The sequence below is a fragment of the Borostomias antarcticus genome (assembly GCF_949987555.1).
Source record: "Borostomias antarcticus genome assembly, chromosome: 13".
Classification (NCBI taxonomy): domain Eukaryota; kingdom Metazoa; phylum Chordata; class Actinopteri; order Stomiiformes; family Stomiidae; genus Borostomias; species Borostomias antarcticus.
Genome location: NC_140246.1, coordinates 26,189,976 through 26,211,162, shown reverse-complemented (window position 1 = coordinate 26,211,162; position 21,187 = coordinate 26,189,976). Strand labels below are relative to the sequence as shown.

The 21,187-nt window shown below is 44.7% G+C and overlaps 1 protein-coding gene across 1 annotated transcript; it reads right to left on the bottom strand.

The window, feature by feature from the left end:
* Positions 1 to 1,949: 1,949 nt before the first annotated feature.
* Positions 1,950 to 20,135, bottom strand: LOC311317064 (piggyBac transposable element-derived protein 4-like; the record flags this gene model as incomplete). The annotated part of the gene is made up of 4 exons (XM_084448062.1): positions 1,950 to 3,585; positions 4,340 to 4,461; positions 19,932 to 20,038; positions 20,132 to 20,135. 4 exons carry the CDS (start codon positions 20,133 to 20,135, stop codon positions 1,950 to 1,952), a joined length of 1,869 nt encoding a protein of 622 aa, XP_084304188.1.
* Between the last annotated feature and the right edge of the window lie 1,052 nt (positions 20,136 to 21,187).

Sequence of the window (21,187 nt, the reverse complement as noted above, 5' to 3'; positions counted from 1 at the left end):
CTTGCTGTATTTGACCTGACAATTAGTGACTGCTATATGTGACCTGACAATATTTCAATTGTACATGCTGTACACTGGACTCTGCATACTGTATTCCCAAGAAATAAACAAAATCAGATTAGCAAAATGGTATTTTATTTATAGTCTACAAACTGTAAAGCAGGTGCAGTGTCTCTCAGATACAGCTGGACTGGACAGAGTGACCCATACAGAATATATTACAAATGTATTCAAAATATATTATTATATTGCAATATATTTCATTTCCGTATGGGGAGTCTGTTATGGTTCGGGCCGGGTCAGCCCCGGCTCACCCCCTGCTCCCTGTCTGGACCCCCGTTTCTGCCCCGGACCCCCGATTCGCCCCGGACCCCCGATTCGCCCCGGACCCCTGGTTCGCCCCGGACCCCTGGTCCACTCTGCTTGCTCCTGGTCCAGACCCTCGCCCCTGCCCCGGACCCCCGATTCGCCCCGGACCCCCGATTCGCCCCGGACCCCTGGTTCGCCCCGGACCCCTGGTCCACTCTGCTTGCTCCTGGTCCAGACCCTCGCCCCTGCCCCGGACCCCTGGTTCGCCCTGCTCACCCCCTGATCCTGGCCTGGATTCCTGACCCTGAGCTCCTGTGCCCCATGGACCTTCCTGGACCCTGAGCACCTCTCCCAGTGACTGCCCCTGCACTACCCCCAGAGACTATTGTACACTTTGTCACTTGGTTTTTGTTCTACCTCCGTGTGTTTGGTCTTGTGTTCGTTGTCTTGTCTTCCATGTTGGTTTGTGTCCTCCCAGCCCCAGCTCTAGACACCTGTCCCCTCACTAGTCTCACGTCACTCAAGTCCCTCCTCTCCTGGCCCTTTAGTTCCCCCCTCTGCTTCTGCCCGGTCCCTTTCCCTGTCCCAGCCTCGTTCCCCGTTCCCTTCCATTGTGTCCTTGTTCCTGTGTCCTTGTGTTGGTGTCTTGTTGGAATCCCTCCATGTCCTTGTCTGGGTGATTGTCTGCACCTGTGTCTCGTTATGTCTTGTTGCACACCTGTACATTGTTCCTTGATTGTTCTCCCTGAGTATATATGCCCTCCTGTTTCCTTTGTTCTCTGTCGGTTCATTGTCAATGTTAGTGCGTGTTTCCCCTGCGTTTCCTCACGGTATTATTTGGAAATTAAAACCCATATTTTGAACCTGAGCTGCTTGCCTGCCGTCTGCTTTTGGGTCCTGCCTCAAACCCTAACAGAATGAACCGACCCTTCTGTTAGGGTTTGAGGGGCCAGGAGAGGAGGGACTTGAGTGACGTGAGACTAGTGAGGGGACAGGTGTCTAGAGCTGGGGCTGGGAGGACACAAACCAACATGGAAGACAAGACAACGAACACAAGACCAAACACACGGAGGTAGAACAAAAACCAAGTGACAAAGTGTACAATAGTCTCTGGGGGTAGTGCAGGGGCAGTCACTGGGAGAGGTGCTCAGGGTCCAGGAAGGTCCATGGGGCACAGGAGCTCAGGGTCAGGAATCCAGGCCAGGATCAGGGGGTGAGCAGGGCGAACCAGGGGTCCGGGGCAGGGGCGAGGGTCTGGACCAGGAGCAAGCAGAGTGGACCAGGGGTCCGGGGCGAACCAGGGGTCCGGGGCGAATCGGGGGTCCGGGGCGAATCGGGGGTCCGGGGCAGGGGCGAGGGTCTGGACCAGGAGCAAGCAGAGTGGACCAGGGGTCCGGGGCGAACCAGGGGTCCGGGGCGAATCGGGGGTCCGGGGCGAATCGGGGGTCCGGGGCAGGGGCGAGGGTCTGGACCAGGAGCAAGCAGAGTGGACCAGGGGTCCGGGGCGAACCAGGGGTCCGGGGCGAATCGGGGGTCCGGGGCAGAAATGGGGGTCCAGACAGGGAGCAGGGGGTGAGCCGGGGCTGACCCGGCCCGAACCATAACAGAGTCAGTAGGACAGAAGGACAGTCAACCGGAGTTCAAAGGAATTCAAAGAAACAGTTCCTGTCAACACTGAGGCAGAGGGCCACATCGCATGCGTTGCACTTCCAGGAAGTGTCTTTCCTCTCGCCATTTTTTGCGCAGAGCCTGCACACCTTGCGCCCGATGGTGTTCTTCTTGCTCGGGTTTTCTGCGAGCTCTTCAGGCGTGGCAGTGGGCACAGGAATATGCTGAGCGTTCCTGTTGGTGGGAGTGGGAACTCCTGTGACCTCCACCCCACACAGTCCGGCCACAAGCTCAGTGATGAAGTCCTTGTGGGACATGGGGGTTTCTTTGGGCGTTCTTCTCTCACAGATTTCACAGTGCATGATGTAGGCATTCGTTGTAGCAATATCTACAAAGTGCAGGAACATTGTGCGATAGAACCGGCCGGCTCTACGGTGGGTTGAGTAGTACCCTGTGAGCTGATCTGACAGATCAACTCCACCCATAAACTTATTATAAGCTTTGATGGGGGTGGGGCATTGCACATCTTTCACCGACCAGATGTTATCTTCCTTCACCTTTCTCGGGATCGTGTCACCAAGAGTGTAAGCAGGATGTAGAGTGGAGCAGATAGACACAACCTTCGTGTCCATCCACTTCACGAAGACCAGGACCCCCTCCCGGATCCACCTCAGTTTGCCTCTCTCTGCGTTCTTCGGTATGGCATTCTCTCTGCCTCTGGGAATGTCCTTCCTGTTCTCTCTGTACGTGCCGCAGGCTCCGTAGTTCATGGTGTGCAGGTCAGTGAACAGTTTTGGGCTGGTGTACCAGTTGTCCATATAAATATGGTATCCACTCCCCAGCCACCGCGGACATATGAGATTCATCACTGCATCATAAGAGACTCCATGCTCGCTGGTTGGAATGTGCGACTTGCCTGTGTACATCTCAAAGTTGATGGTGTAGCCATTGGAAGAGTCAGCCAGTACGAATAGTTTCATCCCCCAGCGTGTTGGCTTGTCTTTCATGAATTGAGTCATACCTGTTTTTGCCTTTGTGGCCACCATTCTCTCATCAATAGACAGGTTCAGCTCTGGATGATAGTGTGCCATGCAGGCTGTGCGGATCTCTTCATACAGCGGCTTCATGCGAAACAGCTTGTCATACCGTGGTTGTCCCTTCAGGCGATCGTTTGCGACATCCTTCTCTGGATCACTGAGGTGAATGTTCCACCATATCCTCCTGAATCTGTCCCTGGACATAATCATTCTGGGAAAGGGCACTGACATGATGTGATTGGTTTTCCAGTAGTCCTGGAGGCATGGCAGGTGCACAATGGAAGTGTACAGGAGGAGACCAAGAAAGTGACAAAGAGTCTCTAGATCAATGTTTTCCCACTCGTACTTCTTGCTCTTGGTCTGCTCTGAAGCATACTTGTTGGTGTTTCGGACAATGGTCAGCATTGAGTCAGTGGAAAAGTACAACAGGAAGAGTTCCTTTGGAGTGAAATCCACATGAAGGTCTACCTGGGGTCCTGGATCCCTTGTGTGCCTCCATTGTGGGTGCTGTGGGGTAATGTCGGGATCCTCCTCAGTTCTCCAGGGCTCTCCTGCTGCGGCTTGGCCTTGCGGAGACACTGCCCTGTCTGTCTGGCGCTTGCGCTTCCCCTTTGCAGCTGTTGAAGGTGTGCTATATGACAAAAAAAGAGAAAGAAGAATTTACAACATTTGCAAAGGGAGTAAAACTGACTCATTCTCTCAAACCCTCTTGCTAATTCGCACATGACACACACACACACCCCTCACTCAGACACCACTATATCTACCTGCTACTGACAAGGGTAGGCTATATCTACCTGCTACTGACAAGGGTAGGCTATATCTACCTGCTACTGACAAGGGTAGGCTATATCTATCTGCTACTGACAAGGGTAGGCTATGTCTACCTGCTACTGACAAGGGTAGGCTATGTCTACCTGCTACTGACAAAGGTAGGTCACATCAGTGCTGACACTGTTGGTTCTCAATGAGCCACTTTTTTACACTATGCTTGGAGTAGTAGGTAGGAGACTCTATGATCGAAAGTGATAAATGTAATGTGTAAAACCTATCAATAGCTACATCTTGTTTTTGCTTACCTCCTGTTAGTAACAGTAGCAGTAGGACTGCCAGTGCTTGCAGGCTTGGCACCCTTGCCCCTCCCTCTCCCCCTCCCAGTGCTAGTAGAAGGCTCATTGTCTGGATCACTGAAGTTGAACGAATAATCACTGTGAAGATAGACAGGAAAATACAAGGTTACAAGCCAGACAACAGAAATATTTCTGACATACATCACCAATTCAAAAGCAACAAAAAGCAACTCAACTCAGCACTACTTGACCATGGCATTGTAAGTGTAGCTAGCTAGGTAAACAGACAAGTAAACAAACACCTGTCTTTCTTACCTATGACGAGGATCAAAATCTGGGTCATCCGATTCATCTTCATCTACCGGTAGATCATGTTGTTCATCCTCACTTTCAGACTCGGACAGTAAGAAATCAATTTGAGCCTCTTGGACGCAGAACTGGAGCGCTCGAGGGACGCATAGTGTTCGACGCGGACGGACATTTACCTTCCATTCCATTTTTGTGGTAACGTTACCAAATGCTACAAACAAAACAAAACGATTCCAAAACACAAATATATAATCAAAACTAACCTAGCTAGAATAAAATTATCTTTCTCTCTTTCTCTTCTCCTCTCTATATCTCTTTCTCTCTTTCTCTTCTCCTCTCTATATCTCTATCTCTCGTCTCTTCGTGTCTCTTCAGCCGGCATGTATTCAGCGCGTGAACTTTCAAACAGTGTCTGAGTTTTTGGTCACGTGACGCTGTATTCGTTCTCCCATTGGCTCAGGTGGGACACAGTCGATTCTGGCATTTTTTACCGCATCAAAATAGGACGAAATATGCCAGAGATAATCAAAAACATGCAACGCCTGCTATAGAAACTGCGCGTAAAGGCACACAAATAATATGATTTATGCATCTAAATTAAAATCGTTGTTTCCCTTGGTCTATTGACATCACACAAAAGTATGTTAGAGACTCATGCCTGGAGCTTCGGGAACAGTTGCCCGGAGCACTTTAGGTGCATTCGTTTCGATTCTATGGACTCTGGAAAATAGTCATGTGATTGCCCGCGCCGGCGCGGGCGTGGTCTGGCGAGGGTTAAATAATAAAAATTTAAATTAATTAAATTAAATTTAAATAGGCTTAATTTTGTTCCGATTCCCATTGAATCGGAGCGAAAAATAGGTTTGAAAACACCCTTACATAAAAACTATAAGGAATTTTAAAAATCTGAATAAGAGTTTTACTCAGCTAAAGGTCCTGGACATTTTAAACTTTGAATGAGGTTTCTAGCACAAAAAATGAAGGAGGAGATTTCAAAGCGGAAGAGGATTTCATGGTCTGCCCATATACTTCCATTGTAAAAAAATATATTTATTGAAAAAGCTGAATATTTAGAAAAGTATAAAGTATATGTGACCGCCGCTGGTAATTTGGTCCTCAACTAGGCATTTTCATTTTTCAGTTTTTTACAGATTATGAAAGTGCAGATTGTAAGCTTTCAAATGAGGTCTCATACATTGAAATCTGAACATATTTGAAGAAGATATGCTTATTTGAATGCTAGTACTGCCAAATCAACTTAGCTGAGAAATCTCCCTCCAAAGTTCTCCAACATTTTCACACCTCTGACTGCCAGGTAATGGGCGTGAACAATGGCCTGGTAACCCCTCCCCCAGCCACTCCCCCACTGGACGATCTGTCATTATCTGTCAGAGTGGCTGTCAACTTGGGGTATTACCTGAGAGTGGCTGCCAAGTGAGGTGCTCTCTCACTGATGACCCCACACTCTTTGAGTCAGTATTAATCTTGTGTTGTGAATGCAGTTAAGAACAATATAAGATGAAGTTCAAATTTAACGTTCTTTATTGTCAAATACATGATATACATTACAAGCATAAGTAGTAAAGTGTACAAAAAAAGGCAACAGTCTAAGTGTTAAAGTGTACAGTCAGTTGTCTGTTGTATAGACAAGGTGCATAGTGTTCATTGTGATCAAGTGCACAACAAAGTAATAAGGTGCATAGTGTTCAATGTGATCAAGTGCACAACAAAGTAATAACAAGGTGCATAGTGTTCATTGTGATCAAGTGCACAGCAAAGTAATAACAAGGTGCAGTGTTCAATGTGATCAAGTGCACAACAAAGTAATAACAAGGTGCATAGTGTTCATTGGGATCAAGTGTACAACAAAGTAATAACAGTCCCCAGCTCAATACTCAAGGTAATAACAGTACTCGGCTCAGTATTCAATATTCGAACAATGCAGTCTGTGCAAGTGTGGGCAAGTCTGTGCAAGAGAACAAGCAATGCTTCAGTATACAAACAGGAAAAGGCTGTGGCCTTTCTCCTGCAGTGCTGTCCGTCCTGATGATCTGCAGTGAATCTACAAGCGGACAGTCTTGTTCTGAGCTGCTGTGGAGTTTGGCGGGGGACATGTGATGTCTCGTCCCTCATCAGAACAGAACTCTCTGATCTTGTTAAAGAGATATGTCTGTCTGGCCATGTCCAGTCCGGGTGGGGCTTGCACAGGAAGACCTTCTCTGGGGGGCAGGACATCAGGCTTGCGCAGCAGCTGAAACTCAACTGCCGGTGCATCACGGTGTTCTCTGGCCACAACCATGCCAGGTCTCTCTGCATCAAAACTGCAATAGAATAGAAGGAAGAAAGTACATTAAACTATTGCCCACAGTACTGGCACTCCATATACATAAAATAGTACCAGAAAGTGTTGATTAAATAGACTAGCTAATGCATGATAATTACCTGAAGTGCTGGTAACTCGAAATCTGTGGGAGTGCCCGGAAGTAGGGTTTCAGATGCTCTTGCCAGTTGTAGCATTCAACAAGCACGGTGCCGTCTTCCAGTCCAACAAGCTGGGGGATGTTGACGTGCTTCACAGGAGAGCTGTCCCTGACGACTCCAGCAATGGCAGACAGAGTGTCCACTCTGGTCTTCCTGAAGCTCTGCTTGACCAGGCCGAAGCACCAGTCAGGGCCAAACTTGGTGTGGCCTGCAATCAGGAAGTGGACGTCCAGCTGCAGGTGAAGCTTGTGCATGGTCCGCCAAGCACAGTACCACAGCACAAAATTGTTCTTGTTTTGTCCACGGCAGTTGTCGCAATGAAGGTCCACGTGTGTTTCTCCAACTCCATAGTTGTTGAAGAAATGATGCACGTAGTTGATGACTGCATTGCTGCCCTTGCTTGAGGCCATCCCTTCGTCGATCAGGTAGTTCACTTGCTTCGGTATTCCCTCACAGCAGACACCAAAAATGCCACACTTACGAGGAGTCAAGAAGTACATGGGTCCTGGCTGAAAAGGGTCAGAAGGGAAGTGAACCTAAGAGACAAAGGAAAAAATAGGAAGAAAAGGAAAAGATGAGATGCATTGAAAATCAAAAACACACATGTAACCCTAACCATACCACATCACATCACAACACACTCATCATAGGATGAACGTATTCTCACCTGTTGTGCAAAATCAAAGCTGTAGTGCATAGTGATCTTCTTGCTGGCTGGTGTGGAGGGGCCAAGGGAGAGCTGCAAATCCTCACAGGTCTTGACACATGTAGCTTTCATGTCATTGTAGAGTGACCGCTCCTGTAGAACAAGGTTGAGATGCTGCTCCTGCTTCTTCAGCTTGGCTGATTTCACGTTGTCAGGCAGGTTGGCACTTCGGTAAACTTGATAGTTGTTGCTCTGACACTGCCAGCAGAGATCTGTCCGGGGTTTGGTGCTTGCTATGTGAGGGAGCAATGACTTCCACAGCCGTCTGAAGGTGTCCAGAGCCACAACACGGTGTTCTGAAAATAAATAATATTTTATTAGTATGATATTGAATTAAATATGTATGTTTTTAACCATAGGATGTAAATATGTATGTATTTATCCAACTTTTACATACCAAGCTTTTCCACAGCATCTTTGTAGAGCCGCCACACTGAAGCTTTGGAGACATTGGATGGCAGCAACTTTGCAGTTAAATCCCTGTGACCAGGGTGTCTGCCAGGCAAGACAATGGCATGGTCTTCAGCGTAGTTGCCGATGAACGTCACAACTCGTTCGATGTCCTCTTTCTTAAGGAAGTAGCGGTTTGTACGTGGACCTTTCTTCCTTTCTCGCACTTGTCCACCATTCTCCTGGTAGTCTTGGGCTATGGCCTGGAGCTTGTTTTTGCTCATGCTGTAACCAAAACAAAAAACAAAGGTGTCAGACTAACATACCTCTCATGCTCTCTCATTCTGTTTCTCTCTGTAATAGCTACCTAGCTAGCTATTAGCTGCCTCGCTGGCTAGTTTAGGAACAAAGGGCTAGCTCAGCTAACTAGCATGTTAGCTAACGTTAGCTAGCTAGCCTTTGTTAGTTAGTGCTAGATTTGTTATGCTAGCTAGACTCAGTCACTTGTTTAGAAATGAGCTACTGCTAAACGACTAACGTAAATGTAAACAGCACAGATAGTATAAAGATAGCTTACCCTATAGAAAAGCAGAAAGCTTGGCGGCAGACAACCGTCGTGTGAATCTGGTACGTCGTTCGACGCAACTTTCGTTTGCTGTATCACAGTTCAACAAATACAAAACTGCGTGTACGAACGAGTCCTGCTCTCCTGGAGTTCTAGCTGCCATGTTCAGTCTCGACCGGTAAACCACTTCAGGGTTCACTTTGCGAAGGCAAGAGGTAGGAGCCACAGCAGAATTCTCCTTTCGTCTCACTTGGCACTTGCAATCAAAGTTTTTGATCCTGTCCATTTCTTCTGCTTCACAGTCGATGTTCACGGTAACAATATCGATTGCTCGTAAAACTCTTTCCATGTCCTGGATGTCATCCCCGTCTTCTCCATCTTCGTCGACTTCCAGCTCGAGATCAGAAGCATTGTCCTCTTCTTCACTACCACATTCCGAGTTTGTACCATCGTCAACATCCATGTCCACATCCATGGTCCTTTAGGTACGAATCCATAAGTTCTCCATTGTCGAATCGTCGAGCGGCGTTGAGCAGATCTTTGTTCAGAGCTTTCGCAAAAGCTGTAGCATCCATGGTTAAACTTGGAACTGAATGTAAACAAAGACGGCGTGCTGTTCTTATGGGCAGGGTGGGGGGCGGAGAACCCGGAAGCAATAGCCAATGAAAACAAATCATGCTAATCGATCTGCCCGCCCCCAAACCCGGCTCGAAATCAGCTAAAAACGAGCTTAGTTTGCAGACTAATTAAACGTATTTCGTGAACCTAAAACTGTTGTCTGTTATAGTAAGTAGGTTCTTCACAACTTCAACTTTGGTAATACGCAAAAAAAAAAAAAAAGTTATTTTAGCTATTTTGCCCTCTAGCGCATTTCGGGGTTTGCCGAGTTGCGGACCAAATCACCAGCCGCTGTCACATATTAAAAATCCGAAAGATACCCCACAATGACCTTAAAGAGCTGAACATTTTGACAGTTGAATGGTTTCTGTATGAAGGTGTTGAAGGCTGAAGAAGGTTTCAAAACTCCCCCATTGACTTCCATAAAAAAAAATGTTGAAAAAGCTGAATATTTTAAAAAGTATAAAAGGTATTAAAAATCTGAAAAGTCCCATCGTGTCCTTAACAAGCTGAACATTTTGATACTTGAATGGTTTAAGTAGCTCAAAATATGAAGGAGCTAGAGAGAGCCAAAAAACATACAGAAAAAGTATAAAATAAAGAACTGGAGTGGGTTGCACCAACTGGTCTTAACTTAAGACGGTCGTAACTGCTAAACAGGTCGTAGCCAAGACCATTTTTTAGAATGGACGTAAGCCTGTTGCACCAACCAAAGTTACGCCTAGGCGCAACTACGACCGGTCTTAGAACTGCGCGTCCATGTGAAAGAATGAAACAGCGTCAGTTGCTAAGCAATGTTACTGCGCGCGAGGAGGCTATTATAACGGTCACTGATTACAGTGTTACGCGTCCTATAACGGATTTAGCCATACTGTAGATAGGTCTCTCCTACAAAATTGGAACCTCTATTAATTCAGTGTCATCATAGACATCCAACAGGTTGCTCCGATCCCTAACGACGCGCTCACGTCTAAATGCCATGTCATTAATAATGCGGTGGATCAGACGAGCCATTGCACTAAACCTACCTACCGTTACCGTATTAAAATACTATTTAAATAATAGGCTAAGTGTCACTATTTAATTTTCAAATAGTAGCCTAACCGTCAGCGTTACTATGGAAATGTGATCATAAACGTTCTAAGCTTAGACTTAAGCTGCTCTTGGGTAGGCGTAGAATCTATGCCTGGTCATAGTGAAAATTTAGCTTACGACCAGCTGGTGCAACGGTCTTAAATTACGCCCAGGAAAGTTAAGACCGTCTTAACTTACAACCAGTTTAAGACCAGTTGGTGCAACCCACTCCTGGAGAACAATAGTGTGAATGCTGAATCAACATTCACACTAATAATCCTTACAATTTCAATAGGGCCTCGCACCGCCAGTGCTCGGGCCCTAATAATCCTTACAATTTCAATAGGGCCCAGGTAATATTGTTTCAAACTACCAACATGCCTTAGCTTTTTAATTTGGGAAACGCGCTGCTTGGCTCATGGGAAACACCAGACTATGCAATTCATCTCCAAATAACTCTTGTGATGTTTTAACTTGGATGCTCAGCAGTGCAATCTCAATGTGACTCAGCTAAAGTTGTAAACTCGTAGTTCTATGCTATAAATGACAACACTGCATTGGCAATGGCACCCCTTCTCCGAATGTAATGTTACTCCATTGCCACAATGTGGTGCTTGAGAGCCACTCCACTACTATGTAGTGTCTTGAATATGAAAATAAATGTATGTCATCATAATGCCTTGAAAGGACTGGACTATCTCTGGTTAGCTAGCTATATTAATTTACTGTAAAGTTACCTAATTAGATGAATTACCTGCATTAGATGATCCCGCATATTTCGCCCAATGTATGCAGCGAACTGCAGTCTGAATTGATGCTAGACCCCGCATAATATGCACGTTGGGCTGACTATGCAATGAATTAATCACGTTTTTGTGGGTATCGGACGTTTGGCGTCTCTGGGTATCAGACGTTTGGTGATACTAGATAGTAACGTTAGCTATACTGTAGCTAACATTCGTGGAGTAGCTAACATTAGCTAATTTTATTTTGCCCATACGTTCATGATGAAGTTAGCTAGCTAATAGTTACTTGCATAAAGACAACAGTGTTGTGCTTTCTCTAGATTAAGCAGCTAGATAGCCAAAAACATTACTGTACATGTCACCTACTGTATGTTAGCTGTAGGCTAATGCTGCTGTATGGCTATTTCCGCCATCTAGCTCACTGAGTGACTAGGTGGGTAAACGGTAGGGCTGGGTATCATCTCAAAAATTACGATACCAATACCAATAGCCTTAAAGTGATACCGATACCAATTGAATACTTCAATCAATACTTTGAATTTCTTTTTTGCATTTTTTCCATTCCATAACCATCATGTGAATGGAAGCATTCCATTGAAGTGCCCCAGTCTGATCTTCTTGCTGGCTGGTGTGGAGGGGCCAAGGGAGAGCTGCAAATCCTCACAGGTCTTGACACATGTAGCTTTCATGTCATTGTAGAGTGACCGCTCCTGTAGAACAAGGTTGAGATGCTGCTCCTGCTTCTTCAGCTTGGCTGATTTCACGTTGTCAGGCAGGTTGGCACTTCGGTAAACTTGATAGTTGTTGCTCTGACACTGCCAGCAGAGATCTGTCCGGGGTTTGGTGCTTGCTATGTGAGGGAGCAATGACTTCCACAGCCGTCTGAAGGTGTCCAGAGCCACAACACGGTGTTCTGAAAATAAATAATATTTTATTAGTATGATATTGAATTAAATATGTATGTTTTTAACCATAGGATGTAAATATGTATGTATTTATCCAACTTTTACATACCAAGCTTTTCCACAGCATCTTTGTAGAGCCGCCACACTGAAGCTTTGGAGACATTGGATGGCAGCAACTTTGCAGTTAAATCCCTGTGACCAGGGTGTCTGCCAGGCAAGACAATGGCATGGTCTTCAGCGTAGTTGCCGATGAACGTCACAACTCGTTCGATGTCCTCTTTCTTAAGGAAGTAGCGGTTTGTACGTGGACCTTTCTTCCTTTCTCGCACTTGTCCACCATTCTCCTGGTAGTCTTGGGCTATGGCCTGGAGCTTGTTTTTGCTCATGCTGTAACCAAAACAAAAAACAAAGGTGTCAGACTAACATACCTCTCATGCTCTCTCATTCTGTTTCTCTCTGTAATAGCTACCTAGCTAGCTATTAGCTGCCTCGCTGGCTAGTTTAGGAACAAAGGGCTAGCTCAGCTAACTAGCATGTTAGCTAACGTTAGCTAGCTAGCCTTTGTTAGTTAGTGCTAGATTTGTTATGCTAGCTAGACTCAGTCACTTGTTTAGAAATGAGCTACTGCTAAACGACTAACGTAAATGTAAACAGCACAGATAGTATAAAGATAGCTTACCCTATAGAAAAGCAGAAAGCTTGGCGGCAGACAACCGTCGTGTGAATCTGGTACGTCGTTCGACGCAACTTTCGTTTGCTGTATCACAGTTCAACAAATACAAAACTGCGTGTACGAACGAGTCCTGCTCTCCTGGAGTTCTAGCTGCCATGTTCAGTCTCGACCGGTAAACCACTTCAGGGTTCACTTTGCGAAGGCAAGAGGTAGGAGCCACAGCAGAATTCTCCTTTCGTCTCACTTGGCACTTGCAATCAAAGTTTTTGATCCTGTCCATTTCTTCTGCTTCACAGTCGATGTTCACGGTAACAATATCGATTGCTCGTAAAACTCTTTCCATGTCCTGGATGTCATCCCCGTCTTCTCCATCTTCGTCGACTTCCAGCTCGAGATCAGAAGCATTGTCCTCTTCTTCACTACCACATTCCGAGTTTGTACCATCGTCAACATCCATGTGGTCCTTTAGGTACGAATCCATAAGTTCTCCATTGTTGAATCGTCGAGCGGCGTTGAGCAGATCTTTGTTCAGAGCTTTCGCAAAAGCTGTAGCATCCATGGTTAAACTTGGAACTGAATGTAAACAAAGACGGCGTGCTGTTCTTATGGGCAGGGTGGGGGGCGGAGAACCCGGAAGCAATAGCCAATGAAAACAAATCATGCTAATCGATCTGCCCGCCCCCAAACCCGGCTCGAAATCAGCTAAAAACGAGCTTAGTTTGCAGACTAATTAAACGTATTTCGTGAACCTAAAACTGTTGTCTGTTATAGTAAGTAGGTTCTTCACAACTTCAACTTTGGTAATACGCAAAAAAAAAAAAAAAGTTATTTTAGCTATTTTGCCCTCTAGCGCATTTCGGGGTTTGCCGAGTTGCGGACCAAATCACCAGCCGCTGTCACATATTAAAAATCCGAAAGATACCCCACAATGACCTTAAAGAGCTGAACATTTTGACAGTTGAATGGTTTCTGTATGAAGGTGTTGAAGGCTGAAGAAGGTTTCAAAACTCCCCCATTGACTTCCATAAAAAAAAAATGTTGAAAAAGCTGAATATTTTAAAAAGTATAAAAGGTATTAAAAATCTGAAAAGTCCCATCGTGTCCTTAACAAGCTGAACATTTTGATACTTGAATGGTTTAAGTAGCTCAAAATATGAAGGAGCTAGAGAGAGCCAAAAAACATACAGAAAAAGTATAAAATAAAGAACTGGAGTGGGTTGCACCAACTGGTCTTAACTTAAGACGGTCGTAACTGCTAAACAGGTCGTAGCCAAGACCATTTTTTAGAATGGACGTAAGCCTGTTGCACCAACCAAAGTTACGCCTAGGCGCAACTACGACCGGTCTTAGAACTGCGCGTCCATGTGAAAGAATGAAACAGCGTCAGTTGCTAAGCAATGTTACTGCGCGCGAGGAGGCTATTATAACGGTCACTGATTACAGTGTTACGCGTCCTATAACGGATTTAGCCATACTGTAGATAGGTCTCTCCTACAAAATTGGAACCTCTATTAATTCAGTGTCATCATAGACATCCAACAGGTTGCTCCGATCCCTAACGACGCGCTCACGTCTAAATGCCATGTCATTAATAATGCGGTGGATCAGACGAGCCATTGCACTAAACCTACCTACCGTTACCGTATTAAAATACTATTTAAATAATAGGCTAAGTGTCACTATTTAATTTTCAAATAGTAGCCTAACCGTCAGCGTTACTATGGAAATGTGATCATAAACGTTCTAAGCTTAGACTTAAGCTGCTCTTGGGTAGGCGTAGAATCTATGCCTGGTCATAGTGAAAATTTAGCTTACGACCAGCTGGTGCAACGGTCTTAAATTACGCCCAGGAAAGTTAAGACCGTCTTAACTTACAACCAGTTTAAGACCAGTTGGTGCAACCCACTCCTGGAGAACAATAGTGTGAATGCTGAATCAACATTCACACTAATAATCCTTACAATTTCAATAGGGCCTCGCACCGCCAGTGCTCGGGCCCTAATAATCCTTACAATTTCAATAGGGCCCAGGTAATATTGTTTCAAACTACCAACATGCCTTAGCTTTTTAATTTGGGAAACGCGCTGCTTGGCTCATGGGAAACACCAGACTATGCAATTCATCTCCAAATAACTCTTGTGATGTTTTAACTTGGATGCTCAGCAGTGCAATCTCAATGTGAAACAACTAGGTGGAAACTCTTGGAGTATACAGTATGTGCCATTTTTTCACTAGACTGTCTGATTGATTGATCACTGGGAGGTAGTAGCACTTGTTACTGTAAACAATATTGAACCCCCCCCTCGCCTATTGTTATGCAGCCAAATGTGTACTACTACAGCTTTATCAGTCTCTGTTTAATTTTTTTCAGGAAGGACGTTGTGTGTAACTTGGACACTCAGCAGTACAATCTCAATGTGACTCAGCTAAAGTTGTAAACTCGTAGTTCTATGCTATAAATGACAACACTGCATTGGCAATGGCACCCCTTCTCCGAATGTAATGTTACTCCATTGCCACAATGTGGTGCTTGAGAGCCACTCCACTACTATGTAGTGTCTTGAATATGAAAATAAATGTATGTCATCATAATGCCTTGAAAGGACTGGACTATCTCTGGTTAGCTAGCTATATTAATTTACTGTAAAGTTACCTAATTAGATGAATTACCTGCATTAGATGATCCCGCATATTTCGCCCAATGTATGCAGCGAACTGCAGTCTGAATTGATGCTAGACCCCGCATAATATGCACGTTGGGCTGACTATGCAATGAATTAATCACGTTTTTGTGGGTATCGGACGTTTGGCGTCTCTGGGTATCAGACGTTTGGTGATACTAGATAGTAACGTTAGCTATACTGTAGCTAACATTCGTGGAGTAGCTAACATTAGCTAATTTTATTTTGCCCATACGTTCATGATGAAGTTAGCTAGCTAATAGTTACTTGCATAAAGACAACAGTGTTGTGCTTTCTCTAGATTAAGCAGCTAGATAGCCAAAAACATTACTGTACATGTCACCTACTGTATGTTAGCTGTAGGCTAATGCTGCTGTATGGCTATTTCCGCCATCTAGCTCACTGAGTGACTAGGTGGGTAAACGGTAGGGCTGGGTATCATCTCAAAAATTACGATACCAATACCAATAGCCTTAAAGTGATACCGATACCAATTGAATACTTCAATCAATACTTTGAATTTCTTTTTTGCATTTTTTCCATTCCATAACCATCATGTGAATGGAAGCATTCAGTTGTGTAAAATGCCATCAATCCTCCCACATTCAGGTTATGTTTACAAGAATACATTTTGAAAGTGTTTAAAAGAGTATCAAACTGCATTTATTACAATATAACTAATGACAGTTGTAGAAGATTTTTAACTGATCTAGTCAAAAAGGATTTGCCAAGATTTGCTCAAACAGGTTATGTCTGGTTTATTGAGAAAACATACGAGCGCAAGGACTTCAGGACAACGCACGTGAGTGGTTTATCCAAGTGAAGTGCCCCAGTCTGGTCTTATGCGGCCTTATATTCAAGCAATACACAGGTATGGCGCTTCCAGGATGTGATTGGCTAACCCATTCTACACGTCATATTAAATGGCAGGCGTCATCAACAGTGGTCGAGAATACAGACACGTGACATGAGAAAAGGCGGTAATTCTTGCAGGGACGATGGGACAAAGGATGGTTATTCTGGAGTAGACAACGTCTAGGTGTGTTGACCTCCTGGAGGTCATCCTGTCATGAATAAGATTAGCACAGCTATGTGAAAGGTTGAGGGAGGTGGTGAATTACAAAGGAGGTGATGAAACTACAATTTCTATGACACAGTGACTACACATTTTTAGTCTGTGACCTTGCAGCTAATGTGAACGGTGTGTCAAGGCTGCTGCTGGGGCAACATCAGCAGTAGCAGTTGTGGTGGTAGTAGGCCTAGGGGGGTCTTAACATTAAGCATAACATTAGTTAATAACGATAGCCTGAACACATTTTGCTGCTACAGAAGTTAAAACTACCACTAAGTAACCAATGCACTAGCTAGCTAGGTAATGGAGGAAATCCGCATTTTTATTTATTTATTTTTACCATACGACATAGGCGTGTAGTATAACCATACTTTTGAGCGTTTTGGTGGCATTACCTCAGCGTGCTGTTTTAAAAGAAGTTTATGGACCAATTATGAAATAATTGTGCACATTTGTTTTGTTGTTGCCTTAAGATATCTGAAAAGTGATAAAAATTCAACCACTGTGTTGTTCCTTTAAGAAAACCAACTCAGCCTGGCCTTTCTCCTTGCTGTTAACTAGCTAGTGTTAAAGCAGCCCCACTGGCTGCACAATTATTTGTGCATTAATCATAATCACAATTATGACCTCTGTATGTAATTACCTAATCGCAAAAGGCCTCAATTAATGAATAATTTGTTTGCATTGAGTGTGCTAGGGGCACACAAGACGAATCATGGGTGTTGGGTGGCAAAATTTCGTGAATATTTACAAACTTCCAATGGGAATTAACAGGATTAAACTGGAAAACAGATGTATTCCCATTAATTCCCAGACATTTCCTGTTTATTCCTGTTCATTTCCATGGCTTATTCATGACCCCCAAGTGAGTTATTGCTTTTATACAACGGTTACACAACTTCAGGAAATATTGTGGGATTAAGACTGATTACTTTAATGTCCTTTACATTGATTAGATGTATTTTGTATAAGATATAACATAACCAGTTAAATTGACAGTTGTATTACTTTGGGTTTCCAGGATTTCTGTTTGGTTGCATGCTGGGGTCATTTTGTGGAGCAATACTTTTGAAATGGTAAGCATTTAAAACATTACACCTACATAAACATAACATTGTTCCAGCCTTGTTTTACTTTATTGCTTGTCTTTTTGTTGTCTATGGAAGTATAAGTTCTCAGGTAAACATTTCATTGTACATGGTACCAGTACATGTATGGTCAGGTGACTAAAGAAGTGGGTATAGGCTACAGTAGCATCAATGTTAGTTTTTACATTAGTGGTGAAAGAAGTGGGTATACAGTACTGTGGGTCCATGGAAAAGGTGGGTATACTTTGTGTACCTCCATATACCCTCCACTACACCACTGTGTAAAGTACATAAACTATGACAAATAAACCACCTTGAAGACTAAACCATCTTCTGTGAAATACAAACACCCAAGCAGGGGGAAATGGAGAGCCTACTTGATACAATTCACCATTGGCACTGAAGCTGCTGGCGGGCTTGCCTTGGCCATGTCACAATAAAGATGTAGGCCTACAGTAACCAATACAGTTTGGTCATGTATTTATTCTAACACACACAGCCTACTTCCCCCAATGACATCATCTTCACTTGATCAAACATACCTGTATATTGAATCACTTGTCCCAAGGCCATGTATTGCAGCGTTGTGCATAGGGGCTATTGTGATATGAGGCTTGGGCCCAAAACCATTACCCCCCCTTAGCCCTAGCCCTTGGCCCTTCCCCTACATTTTGCGCGTTCACGCGTAGGGTAGTGTGTCCCATTCCTTTTAGCTTCGAGGGCAAGGGGGCATATCGAGGGCTAGTGGACGTTCAAACAGCCCTCCAAAACGAGGGTTTTCAGATGCTGACTTGAAACCGAGGGGTAGATGAAAGTTCACACAATGCTTTGCGAACCGAGGCAGTGATATGAAACATGGCTGCCGGTGCCGTGAAAAACCATGGTGAAAAAGCCCAATATCTTTGCAAATAATCATTCAAAAATTGTCAAATCCATAGAAAAGCTTAGTTTAATGTAGATGCAAAGGAACATGTCATTGGATAGTTATGACACGCATTTCAGAAAAAAATTGCTATTCGCTGTACGATGTCAACGGCATTTCATTGCGTTTTGATGTTTCAGTAATTTACTTGTAGGCTACGGTGCAATGTTGAATCTAATCTAATCAATATAACGTTGTGCAAACAAAACATTTTGAGTGACAGTTGATTCCATGTCCAGTGTATGAAGTCCGAAAAATAATCCAGTAGGCTAGTATTGTTCTGCTCTTCCCTGCTCATCTAATATCAGTGCATTTTTATGGGCAGGACTAACGTTAACAGACGATGTGTAAACATGCTTCCTGGCTGTACAAGTGATTAATCTGTTTTGTTTTGTCCTGGAATTTGGTCAGATGTGTCACTATAATAATAGTAATCATACTGTAACATCCCAGGGACTCCACAGAAAATCAGGCAACTAATAAAATTCCGATTGAAGACGTAGCGAGTGGTGTCCCATTTCTTAGGTAAAGATTTCAACCCCTATCCCTTGTGGCTCCGTTCTGAAGGGCCACTACCCAGTCGAGGGCACTCCAAAACTAGGGGCTAGGGCTAAGGGGGGGTATTGGGATTGGGCCTTGGTCAAGATTTTTTTTCCTTTTATAATTAACAACACCAAAGAGTTGTAGGTTCTGCAAAACAATGACATGGGAAAGTTGTGTAGAATGAGGCTCCACCCAACTTGTAGTGTAGAAGTTGTAAAGGGTGGAGTTCACCTAAACCATACGGGCAATGAGGTTTTCCTCCAAAAATTCTGTTGGCCTGAGCACTGTCTGCCCACTGCGTAGAGTCCTGTAGTCTACCGCTGATTCCACTACGTAGAGTCCTGTAGCCTACCGCTGATTCCACTGCGTAGAGTCCTGTAGCCTACCGCTGATTCCACTGCGTAGTCCTGTAGCCTACCGCTGATTCCACTACGTAGAGTCCTGTAGCCTACCGCTGATTCCACTGCGTAGAGTCCTGTAGCCTACCGCTGATTCCACTGCGTAGTCCTGTAGCCTACCGCTGATTCCACTGCGTACAGTCCTGTAGTCTACCGCTGATTCCACTGCGAGTCCTGGACTGCGTTTCCCACTTACGATGTACGTTGGCAATCTACAACGCTTCTTAAGGTATACCGTGACGAAGGACAGTTTTTGTGCATGGCTGGAAGCCAGTGCACCTAGTATAGTTTGTCGATCTATCACTCCCTCCCTCCCGACAATGTTGGCCTGCATCTCTCTGTTGGCACCACAAGAGGCAGTAGTCCCAGCATACCAAAATCAAGAAGGACACCAAAATCAACCCACCAATCTCCTCTGCTTAAGTAGAGTAGTGGTCAGAGCATTGGACTCCCACCTGGGAGACGGGGGTTCAAGACCCGGTGGGGATAACTTTATGGGACTACACTCCAAACTTCCACATGATCATCCTTTCACTCCAACCTTGAATCCCTCACCTCAAGTCGAGACACACTTTGGTGCCTGCCGCACGGGATCTCATGCAGCAATGCAGAGATCTTAACATCAGCAAGGCAGGATGGGCGGACCACATCTGGCGTGTGGAGTGGGAGGCAAACACCTCCAAACTCTGTGATTTCATCCTAGCCGCCGGTCCTTCCCCTCCCGGGATGGACTTACCCAGACCGGCATGGGTGAGGCTTGATCGATACGAACCGGCGTCGGATGCTTCTGCCCATCGATGTACAGATGGGTCTTGGTACCTTGTGCGGCGTGCGAGTGTGGCGCTGAGGAACAAACCGCAGACCACGTCATCCAGGACTGTCCGACATACTGGACACCCAAGGGAATGCATGACCTGACGGTTTTGGATGACATACCCATTTTTTACCCTTGGCTCTCTGCTTTCTGTTTCCCCACCTCTGCCTTGCGCCATTCTCTATGAGCCGGTTCTGCTAAGTGCTAACTGTGCTTTGTTATATGATTCACTCAAATATTATATTAGAGACTACAGGGATAGCTAACACATAATGGCCTACCATGTAGGCAACTTCTCTGTAACTATTTGTGCACTCTCCTGTTTGTCATGTCTCTCTTATGAAGTATCTAGCCCAGGGGTGCCCACACCTTTTCAGCTTGGGAGCTACTTTTAAAATGACCAAGTCCAAATGATCTACCTACATTAAAAATGATAAACATATTTTTATATATATATATACACTGAGTATATCTTATGTTGGTCTACCTTGCATACCTGCATGAACCCGTATGGCACAATACAACACAGCATTTTTGGTCATTAGCCTACCTTACTCTGATGACTTGCACTGAATGGAATCAGCCATCAGTCATGGTGGAACGGTATTTGGACTTAATAATCTTCATGTGGGAAAAGGCTGACTCACATAAATAAGTGGAGCCAAATAATGCAGTCAAGAAGGTAGCACATTTCCTCATGTTTGGGTACTTTTCCTCTGTGAGTAAGTTCCAGAACTGTCCATGAGCCCTGGCCTTCAGCTGAATGTCAGCTTGTAGTGTCAACATCTCGTCCTCCACTCCAGACGGGTTCAGGTGAAACAGCGTTGCGATTTTTGATGCGAGTGAATCAACCTCAACATCTTCCTGAAATGGGTAGCACATAAATGTAGCGACTGGCTCGAGTACAGCAAAGTCTTGAAAGCGTTTGTCAAACTCTGATACAATTGTCTCTGTCCCAATCTGCTCTGCGAAACGCGCACTGTCAAGTTGCGCACAACCCTTCTTTTGCATCTCCAACTCTGACGCAAGGTTTTGGAAGTTCGCCAAATCATGGCGCTGCAGTTTTGAGGACACATGTTGCAATTTTCGTTTGAAAGCATTAACTGAGCTAATCATATTGACCACGGTTTTGTCTTTTCCTTGCAGCTCTAAATTAAGATCATTCAACATGTTGGTCA